General features: G+C 40.2%; 1 protein-coding gene and 1 non-coding gene across 3 annotated transcripts in view; one reads left to right on the plus strand and one right to left on the minus strand.

Moving 5' to 3' along the window:
• The window catches only part of LOC126266776 (nuclear envelope integral membrane protein 1a), a 123,147-nt gene that overhangs the window by 19,366 nt on the left and 89,176 nt on the right, over nt 1–14,605 (minus strand). For both annotated transcript variants that reach the window (XM_049971313.1, XM_049971314.1), the window contains one exon: nt 3,990–4,114. In XM_049971313.1, coding sequence (XP_049827270.1) covers nt 3,990–4,114 — 125 coding nt within the window. The remainder of the gene's footprint in view (nt 1–3,989; nt 4,115–14,605) is intronic.
• Trnas-cga (transfer RNA serine (anticodon CGA)) lies at nt 8,629–8,703 on the plus strand. Its single transcript has one exon. It is a non-coding gene; the product is annotated as a tRNA-Ser (tRNA).

Below are 14,605 nucleotides of genomic sequence, written 5' to 3' on the forward strand. Positions count from 1 at the left end.
GTATTTCACTTACGGTAAAACGCTAATACATGTGGAACACCAATCAATTTTTTTGAAAAGTGTACAATATGATAAACTGTTTCTTCGTGTTATAAGACAAAATTTGGCAATTCAGGGAAATTTCACAGCACAGGGGACAAAAGAACAAGAGCTTCACAGACCACTTCTTTGTACTGTATAGTGAAGCACAAAAAAGTAATAGCGATATGATTATGAAAAATTTTACATGGACTACAAACAATACTATGAAAGAACACAACCATTCGTTCTACAGATAAAGTAGATACTGTAGGTACATAAGTTGTTAAGCACTGTAGCTCAGTACTTGAACCTGGGCTCATTGTTAAAGAAGATTTGTGCACAAAGCTTGAGTGCAGTTTCTACACAGTTTAGTATTGATCATGTTAATTCTGGACTGTCTCCATCATTTATATCAAATTTGTGTTGCGAAGACAGGGTAAATATCTTGAACACACAACACAAGGGACTATAATCTGCATGCAAAAAGAGGATGAGATGGTTCTTTTCCATACACTATGTTATCTACCTACCTACCTACCTCTCTCTCTCTCTCTCTCTCTCTCTCTCTCTCTCTCTCTTTCTCTCTCTCTCTCTCTCTACCTACAAGCCACCATATGGTGCATAGCAGAGGTTATTTCGTACACTGCTAGGCATTCCCTTTCCTGCAGCAATACTTCTGTCTACATAGTTCTGAATGAGCCCTAATTTTTCACATCTCTTTTCGACTCTTATTCAAAATGCACATTGGCAGCAGTAGAATCACCCAGCAGTCAGCTCCATATTTCAGTTCTCTGAATTTCCTAAATAGTGTTTCACGAAAAAGACCAACATTTTCCCTCAGGGATTCTTATTTGATTTCCCGAAGCATTCCCGTATTGACCGGTCTAGCAGCATGCCTCTGAAATGCTTCAATGTCTTCTTTTAACTTGATGTAGTGGGAATTCCAAACACTTGAGCAATATTCAAGAATGGGTCACCCTAGTGTTCTATACACGGTCTCCTTTATAGATGGGCTACACTTTCTTAAAACTGTTGCAATGAACTGAAGTTGAATGAACACCTTCCCTACTATCATCCTTAAGTGCTCATTCCATTTCATATCGCATAGCAATGCTGTGCCTAGGTATTTAGTTGATGGGACTTTGTTGAACAGCATACCACTGATACTATTTTCAAACATTACAGGTTTGTTTTTGCTACTCATCTGCACTTGCTTACATTTTTCTACATTTAGAGCAAGCTGCCATTCATTACACTAATATAAATTCTGCCAAAGTCATCGTGTATCCTCCTAGAGACACTAAAAAACAACACTCTCCCACTCTGTGGCTCAACCTATCTGTCAGATCATTTATGTATACAGATAACAATATTGCACTTCCCTGAGACACTCCTAATTATGCTCTTGCCTCTGATGAACAATCGCTGTCCAGGTGTTATTTTTACAAATGATTTTTCTCGTTACATTTGTGGCATCATTACAAAGGATAGTTTTAGTTGTTGAACATCATCTTTCCATAGTACAATCTTATTTTTAACGTCTTCTACAGTCTTTCCATTTCCAGTTATATGGCCAACACCATTTAACACAAAAGTTATCACCATCTAAATCCTGCTGTTGGTCATTATCCACTATCATAAGCTTAGCTTTCTTTCTTTCTCTTCAAAATCACACTTCTGTCCTAATTTCACCTACACAAGGGACTAACCATTGACATGGCAGGGAGGTTCAGTACTCAGTGGCCCTGATGATCAATGTGGGACAGTCTATTTGTAATAGCTGCAAACAGCACCTACAGTACATACAGAACTATTCGTTAATAGTGTGTGATGCATTCGAAAACACAATAGCTAATATGATCATACTAAGCATTAATAAATTGTGGATTAGCACTTTTTTCTGTCGAATCAATTGTGTTTCGCTTTTATTGTCTATTTCTGAATCAAACTTTTTTTTTGGTCTTCATCACCAGTGAGCTCAATCTTTTATTGTGGCCAATTTGGATTGCATTTATTTAACTACTCCCGCCAGAGCCACCACTACTGCCTTCATCTTCACATTCTTTGTCAACGTCAATTTAAACACAAGGCTTTCTATATTGGATAAATAACAATTTCCAGTGGTCATTTCATTTTTTGTCCCATTATCTATAAACAATATATTTTAACCTGCTCACAATTCTTCTTCAGGGAAGGACTCTAAGAAAAAAATTGACAATTTGGCTTATGTTCCTCAGCTTTTGACTGGGAAGTAAAGCCAGAAAATTCTCTTCTCAGATACATCTGATTTTTTCTGTTATCTGAAACGATTTTCAAAAGTAACTTACCAGTATGGAAAGATTTTATAGCTTTAACCGATGCAAAGGTTATTTTTATCTGCTTTTCAGATTTCTGCTAACATTGGCATTTCAAGAAGTGTGAACTTGTTTCAGTCTTTACAACATTCCAAAATATCACAAAAATCTCAAAATTAATGTCTATGTAAACCTGTCACTGCGAGTTCCAACTCTATGGTTCATATTATACCCTGTTTGGTCATAGCTATTGTTCCATCAGTTATAAAATCTCTCTTTGCATTGTTCTGCTGCTTCTAACCATCATTAAAAGATGAATCCACATTGCAGGCACTAGATCCACACAATCGCACGTCGCTAAGTTGTACACAAAACAGTGCTCATACAAGTCTGTTCTAAAAGTCATAGATAGACCGCAATAATTATGTTACTAGTTCAGTTAAATGGGGGCAGAACCCCAAAATTTGCACGAAAAACTGTTACATTTTTCACAAGTTATTTCCCACCATCAGAGTTACAAATTCTTATGAACAAAATAAGAGAAACAACATAACAGAACAATGCGACTCACGTCACCTCTGTGAACAATGTTTATCCACAAACATACAAGAACTAGTCTACATTATTAGGCTTCTCTGGGGTGTCACATACTTCATCGACAGGAAAACCTTTGCATCATTCATTAATTAAATCCTAAGCTTTTTTTTCACATCACACAAGCTTGAATGATTAACAAAAATTTGATTACAGCTTATGACTCCCCTCTCTTCTAAGAAAGTAACTGTTCTACAGTTTCTGTTTGCACTTTGACTTAATCTGTATGCCAATACACTTCCAGATACCTTTCTCATTTCTTAAAGATTATGAGAGTGTCATTGCTAATACACACACTTTTCTGTGGTGTACCTTATTGATGTCTGTGGTTTGTGTTATGACTGACAGAAGGTAAGGCAAAAGTTAAGAAGCATACATGCATGCAGAAAAGGATTATTCTCAGCTGAGCCTCAGAGAGGGCCAGCCATATGCTTGGTAATCAGTCTTTCCCATGCACCCAATGAATGTAATTTCTGTGTGCCGACATGCCTTCAAATGGAAAAAGTATGTTCCTTTCTGAGTTTTTAAAGACCACAGTTAAATGACAATTTCTTTCAAATTCCAAGAAAAATGGAATCATGAATTTCAGATTATGCTCTTGCTGTACGAGTTATGGCTCCCACCCGAACTCTCAAATAGCTACAAAGCCAAATTTGAATGAGTCAGTAACAATCTGGAATCAACAGTACATTTTTTGGAAAATTCATGACATTCAGAATACAAAGAAATCAGTTGTCACAGTGGTGTTTGGTGCAATAGGAACAGATAACCATCTAACGCAATAACTGAAAACCACAATGTATCAGATTAGTGCTGCATCATACACACCAGCAAGCTAAGCTATAATAATACATCTTATTAAATGTTCTTCACCAAATTTATTTCAAGAGGTCAGTTGTTATGTTAATGAATATATATTGCACCATTTTATATTCTGATCGTAATTTGCCACATGCACTGCATTGCAGTACATAATGAAATAGTTTCTTGGATGTTTGCTTTTTGCAATATAAATATTAAGTACTGATCAAATATTATTTTCCTATGTCTATCTGGATTATTACAGTCATTTACTCTCACCATGCAGCTTGAAGTTTTGATATCCAAACACTTGGGAAGTTGTAACACATTATAACAGTCAGCATTAAAGCAACAGCAGCTTCCTGATAACAGGTACTTGAGTAAATCAACCAGAGTCCCATGCCCTGAAATTTAAGAAGAGTATAGTTAGTAGGAAGTTTTGAAACCTATAAACTACCAGTTCTCAAGGCCAGGCAAATAAATATTCTAAATAAATTAATTTAAAAAAAGAGGGAGGCAGCTACAGTATACAAGTGGAAAATTCTGAAAATGTTTTAGACTTCAGCATTTCATTTCACAGTATACTGCAGTACCAAAGTGTAAATGCTTGTTCTTTGTAAAAAAAAATTAAAAAATCCTTAAAATGCATCCTCCTGTAACATTCCAGAAGTATAAAAGACTACTCTACCAATAACAAAAATATGTGCGTGCGGCCCCTCCCCCTACACACACACACACACACACACACACACACACACACACACACACACACACACACACACTCTCATAGCATCCCTTCTTTAGCTTAACCTACTGTACTTTGTAATGCAGATGTGAGATTAGTCCTTTTCAGTGAAAATTTTTGGAAGCAGTAGATGCCAAATGAAAGAAGTCAAATTACAGTTATCACTGAAGCAGACAACATGAGAACAGAAGCTTTAAATGATACATAAATCTGCATTAGTCAAGATCCTGAACTAGGGATGATTGCTTTACAGTAAATCAGAACGTACATCCCGATCCACTTTTCCTGCGTCGTTGTATACTGTACAAGCTGACCGTTGAAAAAGGATTTATCTGAAAGGTAGCTCAGTTTCCAGCCTTAAATGCCTTTAAACAAACCACTGCCTTACTTGAGTACTGAGCTGCTATATTTACTTCTTATATTATTCACATTACACCAGGACTTTCCATTACCATATTTATTATTAATAAGAATAATATCACCACGTTCGAACATTGCAAAGGGCATACTAGCAAATACAAGTGATAGATTTGGAGGCACTGGAAGGTGTGTGTGTGTGTGTGTGTGTGTGTGTGTGTGTGTGTGTGTGTGTGTGTGTGCGTGCGCGCTGAGCACAAAAACTAACACGTGCGTGAACTTTACATGGAAGGAAGGGATTCATATTTAGGAACTTATCTTATGATCTGCAGGTAAATTTGTAAGTGCTGACGGGGCATGCAAATGTTTATGAAAACTGAAGAAGTTTATTTCCCAGAAATTCATTTTTCTACATTTACGTAATAATATCGAATATGATTACGAAAGGTTGCTCTGTGATCTCAAAAAAGTTATGTATGGCAAACATCATCTATCATAGATTAAACACTATCTAGTTTGTGTATTTATTATAGTGTCGCATGAAGTTTTAACATTACAGATAATAATATTGAATGGTGAACAGTTATTGGAGTTGGTTTTCTTGTATGGTAGTCTGCAAAGACTGTAGATTAAACAGTGAAACTGTGAGCTAACCACTTTCTCTCAGCCTTTGAGGAAATCCTTAAAAGCATTTTTATAGTGACATTCCAGTGAAGTAAGCACATGTAATAAAGTCTGTATAATCACAAAAAACATCTAGATGTGGAAATGATGCCTGGTGTTTCTTAGACCATTAGGTTCTGAAATAAACCAAAGGACATTTTTACTCAATGTAATAAAATGACTAAAAAGACAAACAGAGTCACAAACCTGACACCCACATCCAACAGAATGTCTTTACCGTACTGTGTAGATATGACAACTTGACAGAGAAAGGTGGTTGAGCACCTTGCTTGATAACATGCAGAGAGATCTCCAGTAATAATATTGGGAGCAGAACATACATTTAGTGAAATCTAAGGAAATTCTGCAGGGGATGGCAACTGGTTAAAAAAAAAAGTCCATTGTATTTTATAACAACATCATGAAAAGGATGGTTACTTATCACCACATAGCGGAGATGATGAGTCGCAGATAGGCACAACAAAAAGACTGTCACAAAATAAGCTTTCGGTCAACAAGGCCTTCGTCAAAAATTGAAATGCCATTTGCACACACATGACCACAGGAGAGCAGCTAAAGTCAGATTACGAGCAGCAGCAGCGCATGATAGGAGAAGCAATTGGGTGGCAGTAAGGAAAAGGCTGGGGTGGGGAGGGGGAGCGATAGCATGGTAGGGGAGGGGGACAATGAAGTGCTACTGGGGAGCGTGCAGGGACAAGATGGAGGGAGGGTAGGGCAGCTAGGTGCAGTTGGGTAGTTAAGATGGAGGACGAGGGAGACGGGGAGCAGCTAGCGGAAAAGGAGATAAGTAAAAAGACGGGTGCATTGGTTGAATAGAAGGCTGTATACTGCTGGAATGGGAACAGGGAAGGGGCTAGATGGGTGAGGACAATGACTAACAAAGGTAGGGGCCAAGAGGGTTATGGGAACATAGGATATATTGCAGAGACAGTTGCAGCCTGCGCAATTCAGAAAAGCTGGTGTTGGTGGGAAGGATCTGACACAACCCCTTACCTAATGGCTCATATCCCTGTAACAGACCTGGATACAAAACTTGTCCCATTCTCTCACCGTCACCTATTCCAGTCTTGTCACGAACATCACCTATCTCATCAAAGGCAGGGCCACCTGTGAAACCAATCACGTAATCTACAAGCTAAGCTGCAACCACTTTGCTGCATTCTATGTGGGCATGGCAACCAACAAGCTGTCTAACCACATGAATGGCCACTGACAAACTGTGACTAAGAAACAACTGGACCACCCTGTTGCTGAGCAGACCACCCAACACGACGTTCTTCATTTCAATGAATGTTTCAGAGCCTGTATCATATGGATTTTTACCACCAACACCAGCTTTTCTGAATTGCACAGATGGGAACTCTTCCTGCAAGATATCATGTGTTCCTGTAACCTTCCTGGCCTCAAACTTCATTAGTCATTGTCCTTTCCTGTTTCCATTCCAGCACTACACAGCCCTCTATTCTACCAATGCACCCAGTCTTTTTACTTCTTTACTTTACCACCCCCCCCCCCCCCCCCCCCCCCACCTCCAACTATCCAGCTGACTGCACCTAGCTCATTCCACCTTGTCCCTGCATGCTCCCCAGCAGCACTTTTCACCATCCCCCATCCACCCCACCCAGTTGCCTCTCTCATCATGTCCTACTGCTGCTCATAGTCTGGCTTCCGCTGCCAGAGACTGCTGGGCTTGTGTGTGTGTGTGGGGGGGGGGGGGGGGGGGGGGGCGTGCACCTGGCATCTATTTTTCACAATGGCCTTGTTGGCTGGAGAAGAAACCCAAATGTCAAAAATGGGTGTCCACCCAGCCCCTTTCACCCAAGTTTTTGAACTGAGGTATGACAGCTTACTATATCAGCTGCAGATATTTGTTACTCAATCTCAGTTACTTTTGTTTCCACCTATGAACTTAATTCTAAATCTCAACAGTGCAGAGACAGTATGCAGAGCAATACTATCTTTGAGCCCTTAACTGAACATCTAATTTATTTACTTGTAGTCTCATGTGTTTAAATCTCCTGAACACTGTAATTAGGGGAAGAGAGAGAGAGAGAGAGAGAGAGAGAGAGAGAGAGAGAGAGAGAGAGAGAGAGAGAGAGTCTGACTGTATGGAAACTTGTTTCAAGGGAGGTACATCTGCTGGAAGGTGGAGAGAAAAGATAGTTCACAGCTTAGGTTTCAATGACTGAAAGCAAACATAAGAATACACCAGGAAAGTGGGAATATTCTGTCTGTACTAGCATTTGTGGTAAGGTAACAGTGAACCATCAATACCAGTTCAACCTCAATGTGTGGGCAGTGACTATTGGCGACCACCTCTTGGGACCTTTCATTCTTCCACAATGCCCCACAGCTTAGTCATATCTGCACCTCCTGCAGGTAACACTGCCTACCCTGGTGTAAGATGTTCCTTCAGTGGTAAGAAGGGTAATTTGACTACCACAAGACGACACTCCAGCTATCTTCCACCAGTACGGAGACGTCTTAAGAACATCTATCGTAAGTGCACATTGAGGCTGAACCAGTACTGATGGTTAGCTGCTGTCACACCAATGAACCGCTGAAACACTAGTACAAAAGACAGAACATTTTTACATGTCTAGCGTGTTCTCATGTGTGCTTTTGATCATGAAACCTACACTGTCATTGATGTTTTTTCTCCATCTTCGAGTGGACATAACTCTGTTGGAGCATTTCTGGCACATGTCCATAAACCTTTATTGCTCATTATCCACTCAGGGATTGTTTCCTGCAGCTTATATCCAATCATGTAATTAAATCAACCTGAGAAAACTGCCACATTACTAAAATGCTCATTTAAAAGGATCATAAAACATTTTAAGTAAATGTATTGAAGAGTACCTCAGAAAATTGAAAGTATTTTGGGGCTGTTCAGTCACTAGGTTCACACAGGGTTGGCATACATTTCCCTAAGTGAAATCCTGATATTTCCCTGATTTCAAGACAAGTTTTAGAATTTTTCCCAGACAAACTTTGAGATCTAGAGTTAAGTAAAGACACAAGTTGACAAAAAATGTAAGGATTTCTGGATGTCTCCCCAGAGTGAGCAAAAATGTTAAGTAGGAGACGGATACTGGCAGAAGTAAAGCTGTGAGTACCGGACGCGAGTCGTGCTTCGGTAGCTCAGTTGGTAGAGCACTTGCCCGCGAAAGGCAAAGGTCCCGAGTTCGAGTCTCGGTCGGGCACACAGTTTTAATCTGCCAGGAAGTTTCACTTAAGTACTTAACATCACCTTTTGTAATGAACTGTTTTTAGATGGAGAAAGCAAGCCAAATGGTATGTGTGTCATTAGAGCAACTGTTGTTATTTTATTTTAATAAAAAAAAACACATTTGGTGACAAAAATATGCATTTCCTTGGAGCCACATGACAGATTTCACTGATTTCCCAAACGATCTCAGAAGAAAGTAGGCCTCTTGAAAGAAGTGTGTAAGGCAGCGAAGAGTCGTGTAAACCAACACTGTAGCTGACCACTAAAAATGAGGGAGTAGGGAACTGGTGCATGTACTCAGCAGCACCCAGCCAGCGAAAACGCACAACATCTCGGTAAACAAACCATTTCATCTACTGAGCCAAAAACTAGATTTTTCCAGTGTTTTTCAAATTTACCTGATACTTCCCTGATTTCCCCAACACATTTGAAATTCCCTGATTTCCAGAACTTGTGACAACCCTGTAGCAGCATACTAAATTACTTTAGGAGAGGTTTATTAATGGAAATCTGTTCCAAGGCAGAACAAAGCAATTGTGTGGAACATCAGCAAGTCCGGAAGAGGCGAGAACCTTTATAACTGGGCACCATGAGAAAATGCTATCAAATAGCAAGTAGAAGCACATAGGCTGGAGATGGAGCTGTTTGTCAAGATGTCTAATTGCCTCTCCTTATGGTATATATGGTGGTCTGATATGACTGGTGTTTAAATCTTAAAATAGTATCACTAACTTGCAGTAAATAACTGAAAACAATCAGTAGATTGGTTAGAAATCAACACAAATCTCTCTGTAGTTTCTACTCAAGGGGACGTCGTTATCAGGAGAAAGAAAACTGGTGTTCTACGGATCTGAACGTGGAATGTCAGATCCCTTAATCGAGCAGTTAGGTTAGAAAATTTAAAAAGGGGAAATGGATAGGTTTAAGTTAGATATAGTGGGAATTAGTGAAGTTCGGTGGCAGGAGGAACAAGACTTCTGGTGAGGTGAATACAGGGTTATAAGTACAAAATCAAGTAGGGGTTATGCAGGAGTAGGTTTAATAATGAATAGGAAAATACGAATGCGGGTAAGCTGCTACAAACAGCATAGCGAACGCATTATTGTGGCCAAGATTGATATGAAGCCCACACTACCACAGTGGTACGAATGTATATGCCAATTAGCTCACAGATGACAAAGATTGATGAAATGTATGATGAGATAAAAGAAATTATTCAGGTAGGAAGGGAGACGAAAATTTAATAGTCACGGGTGACTGGAATTCGACAATAGGAAAAGGAAGAGAAGGAAATGTAGTAGGTGAATATGGATTGGGGCTAAGAAATGCAAGAGGAAGCCACCTGGTAGAATTTTGCACGGAGCATAACTTACTCATAGCTAACACTTAGTTCAAGAATCATAAAAATAGGTTGTATACATGGAAGAACCCTGGAGATACTAGAAGGTTTCAGATAGATTATATAATGGTAAGACAGAGATTTAGGAACCAGGTTTTAAATTGCAAGACATTTCCAGGGGCAGATGTGGACTCTGACCACAAACTATTGGTTATCAACTGTATATTAAAACTGAAGAAACTGCAAAAAGGTGGGAATTTAAGGAGATGGGACCTGAATAAACCGACTAAACCAGAGGTTGTACAGAGTTTCAGGGAGAGCATAAGGGAACAATTGACAGGAATGTGGTAAAGAAATACAGTAGAAGAAGAATGGGTAGCTTTGAGGAATGAAATAGTGAAGGCAGCAGAGGATCAATTAGGTAAAAAGATGAGAGCTAGTAGAAATCCTTGAGTAACAGAACAGATACTGAATTTAATTGATGAAAGGAGGAAATACAAAAATGCAGTAAATGAAGCAGGCAAAAAGGAATACAAATGTCTCAAAAATGAGATCAACAGGAAGTGCAAAATGGCTAAGTAGGGATGGCTAGAGGACAAATTTAAGGATGTAGAGGCATATATCACTAGGAGTAAGATAGGTGCTGCCTAGAGGAAAATTAAAGAGACCTTTGCTTAGAACTGGGTTTCCATATGAGCTCTTGATATTCACGCAAGTGGTTTTCTTTTCTCCAAAGAAGGGAAAGCAGAAAGGTGGAAGGAGTATATAGAGCATCTATACAGGAGCGATGTTCTTGAGGAAGTGGAAGAGGATGTAGATGAAGATGAAATGCGCGATATGATACTGCGTGGAGAGTTTTACAGAGCATTGAAAGACCTAAGTCGAAACAAGGCCCCAGGAATAGACAACATTCCGTTAGAACTGCTGACAGCCTTGGGAGAGCCAGTCCTGACAAAACTCTACCATCTGGTGAGCAAGATGTATGACACAGGCGAAATACCCTCAGACTTCAAGAAGAATATAATAATTCCAATCCCAAAGGAAGCAGGTGTTGACAGATGTGAAAATTACCGAACTATCAGTTTAATAAGTCAGAGCTGCAAAATACTAACGCAAATTCTTTACAGATGAATGGAAAAACTGGTAGAAGCTGACCTCGGGGAAGATCAGTTTGGATTCCGAGGAAATGTTGGAACACGTGAGGCAATACTGACCTTACGCCTTATCTTAGAAGATTAAGGAAAGGCAAACCTACATTTCTAGCATTTGTAGACTTAGAGAAAGCTTTTGGCAATGTTGACTGCAATACTTTCTTTCAAATTATGAAGGTGGCAGGGGTAAAATACAGGGAGCGAAAGGCTGTTTACAATTTGTACAGATACCAGATGGCAGTTATAATAGACGAGGGGCATGAAAAAGAAGCAGTGGTTGGGAAGAGAATGAGACAGGGTTGTAGCTTATCCCCAATGTTATTCAATCTGTATATTGAGCAAACAGTAAAGGAAAATAAAGAAAAATTCAAAATAGGAATTAAAATCCATGGAGAAGAAATAAAAACTTTGAGGTTCACCGATGACATTGTAATTCTGTCAGAGAAAACAAAGGACCTGGAAGAGCACCTGAACTGAATGGACATATGCCCATATAAGATTAACACCAACAAAAGCAAAACGAGGATAATGGAATGTAGTCGAATTAAGTCGGATGATTCTGAGGGAATTAGATTAGGAAATGAGACACTTAAAGTAGTAAAGGAGTTTTGCTATTTGGGGAGCAAAATAACTGATGATGGTCGAAGTAGAGAGGATATAAAACGTAGACTGGCAATGGCAAGGAAAGTGTTTCTGAAGAAGAGGGATTTGTTAACATCAAGTATAGATTTAAGAGTCAGGAAGTCGTTTCTGAAAGTATTTGTATGGAGTGTAGCCATGTATTGAAGTGAAACATGGACAATAAATAGTTTGGATAAGAAGAGAATAGAAGCTTTTGAAATGTGGTGCTGCAGAAGAATGCTGAAGATTAGATGGGTAGGTCACATAACTAATGAGGAGGTATTGAATAGAATTGGGGAGAAGTGGAGTTTGTGGCACAACTTGACAAGATGAAAAGACCGGTTGGTAGGGCATGTTATGAGGCATCAAGGGATCACAAATCTAGCATTGGAGGGCAGCGTGGAGGGTAAAGATCGTAAAGGGAGACCAAAAGATGTATACACTAAGCAGATTCAGAAGGATGTAGGCTGCAGTAAGTACTGGGAGATGAAGTAGCTTGCACAGGATAAAGTAGCATGGAGAGCTGCATCAAACCAGTATCAGGACTCAGGACTGAAGATCACCATAACAACAATAACAACAGGTGGCGAGAAACAAGGACATGTTATAGTGCTAGTTCCCACCTGCAGAGTTCTGAGAAACTGGAGTCTGGGGGAAGAATCCAGATGGCGTGTGTGGCGAAAGAGGTGCTGAGGTCACGAATGTCATTGTAGAGCATGCTCTGCAACACGATATTGCGAGTTGCCAGTATATACCCTCTGCCTATAACCATTCGTCCTAACTGATAATTTGGTGGTAATCATGCCAATTTACATAATAGCTGGTATATGACTCATCTTTTGGCGGGTGGCTCTCCCTTTCACAGTATATGTTTTGCCTGTTACAGGGCTATTATAAGTGGTGGTAGGATGGTTAATAGGGCAAGTCTTGCAGTGGGGACCATCACAGGGGTAGGAGCTATAGGGTAGGGAGATGAGTGCAGAAGCAGCATAGGGTCTGACAAGAACATTGTGGACATTGGGAGGACAATGGAAAGCCATTCTAGGTGTGGTGGGCAATATTTCAGACAGAATGGATCTCATTTCAGGGCAGGATTTGAGGAAATCATCACCCTGTCGAAGTAGCTGATTGACACATTCCAGAGCAGAATAATACTGAGTCACCAATGGTGTGCTCTGAAGCCATTTTGTGGAGGTATGAGCAAGCAGTACCAGGATTGGATGTGATGGCCCGAGAAATCTCGCTTTTTAACTAAGGTGGTGGGGTAATTACGTGCGGTGAATGCCGAAGTGAGAATGGTGGTGTATTACTGTGAATAGTCTGCATCCTAACAAATACATTTGCCTCGGATGCCAAGGCTGTATGGGAGGGAATGTCCGACACGGAAAGGATGGCAATTGTCAAAATGTACATACGGTTGTTTGTTGATACGTTTAATGTGGACAGAAGTGTGTAGCTGGCCTTCGGCAAGGACAAGATCAACATAAAGGAGAGTGGCATGGGATTCAGAGCATGATCACGTGAAATTTAATTGGGGGAGGATATTCAGAGATTACAGGAATTTTAGCAGGTCAGTCTCACCATGAGTCCATATGGTAAAGATTTCATCAATGTATCTAAACCAACCAGGGGCTGAAGACTTATGGATCTCAGGAAAATCCCTTCCAAGTGACCCATGAAATGGTTGGCATAGGAAGGTGCCATCTTGGTTCCCATAGCCATACCACCCCTGATCTGCTTGTATGTCTGCCCCTCAAAGGTGAAGTAGTAGTTGGTAAGTATAATGTTGATTAAGACGAACAAGAAGGATGTCATAGGTTTGGAATCAGGTGGGAACTAACTGAGGAAACGTTCAGAAGCAGACAGACCATGTACATGGAGGATGTTGGTATAGAGGAAGGTGGCATCAATGATGACAAGCAAGGTGTGTGGTGGGAGTGGTACAGGTGCGGATTTCATACAAGCTAGGAAATGGTTGATATCTTTGATGTAGGATGGGATTTTTTTGTACAATGGATTGCAGGTGTTGATCAACTAAGGCAGATGTATGTTCAGTGGGTACTTTGAAGCCAGCAACTACAGGACAGTTAGGATGACTGGGTCTGTGTATCTTAGGAAGAAGGTAAAAGCTGGGGGTGCGTGGTTTAGGCGGGGTGAGAAGTTCTATAGATTGAGGAGTTAGTCCTTGTGACGGGCCTGAGGTTTTAAGGAGGGACTGCAGGTCGGTTTGAACCACAGGGATGGGATCTTGATGGCAGACGCAGTATGTAGAGGTGTCAGACAGCTGGTGTAGACCTTCACTAAGATAATGAGACTTTCACTCTGCAGTGGAGTGTACACTGATATGAAACTTCCTGGCAGATTAAAACTGTGTGCCAGACCGAGACAAACTCCATCGCAGAGTGAAAATCTCATTCTAGAGACATCCTCCAGGCTGTGGTAAGTCACATCTCCGCAGTATCCTTCTAGGAATGCTAGTTCTGCAAGGTTAGCAGAAGAGCTTCTCTGCAGTTTGGAAGGTAGGAGGTGAAGTACTGGCAGAATTGAAACTGTGAGGATGGGTCGTGAGTCGTGCTTGGGTAGCTCAGTTCGTAGAGCACTTGCCTGCGAAAGGCAAAGGTCCTGAGTTCGAGTCTCAATCCGGCACACAGTTTTAATCTGCCAAGAAGCTTCATTAACATACTCCTATCCAATTAAATAATTAAAATTACATTTTGATATTTTTGGTGCACTACATAAATTACACAGGAAATGATTAGATCTCCA

Source organism: Schistocerca gregaria, chromosome 4, assembly GCF_023897955.1.
Source record: "Schistocerca gregaria isolate iqSchGreg1 chromosome 4, iqSchGreg1.2, whole genome shotgun sequence".
NCBI classification, from domain to species: Eukaryota; Metazoa; Arthropoda; class Insecta; order Orthoptera; family Acrididae; genus Schistocerca; species Schistocerca gregaria.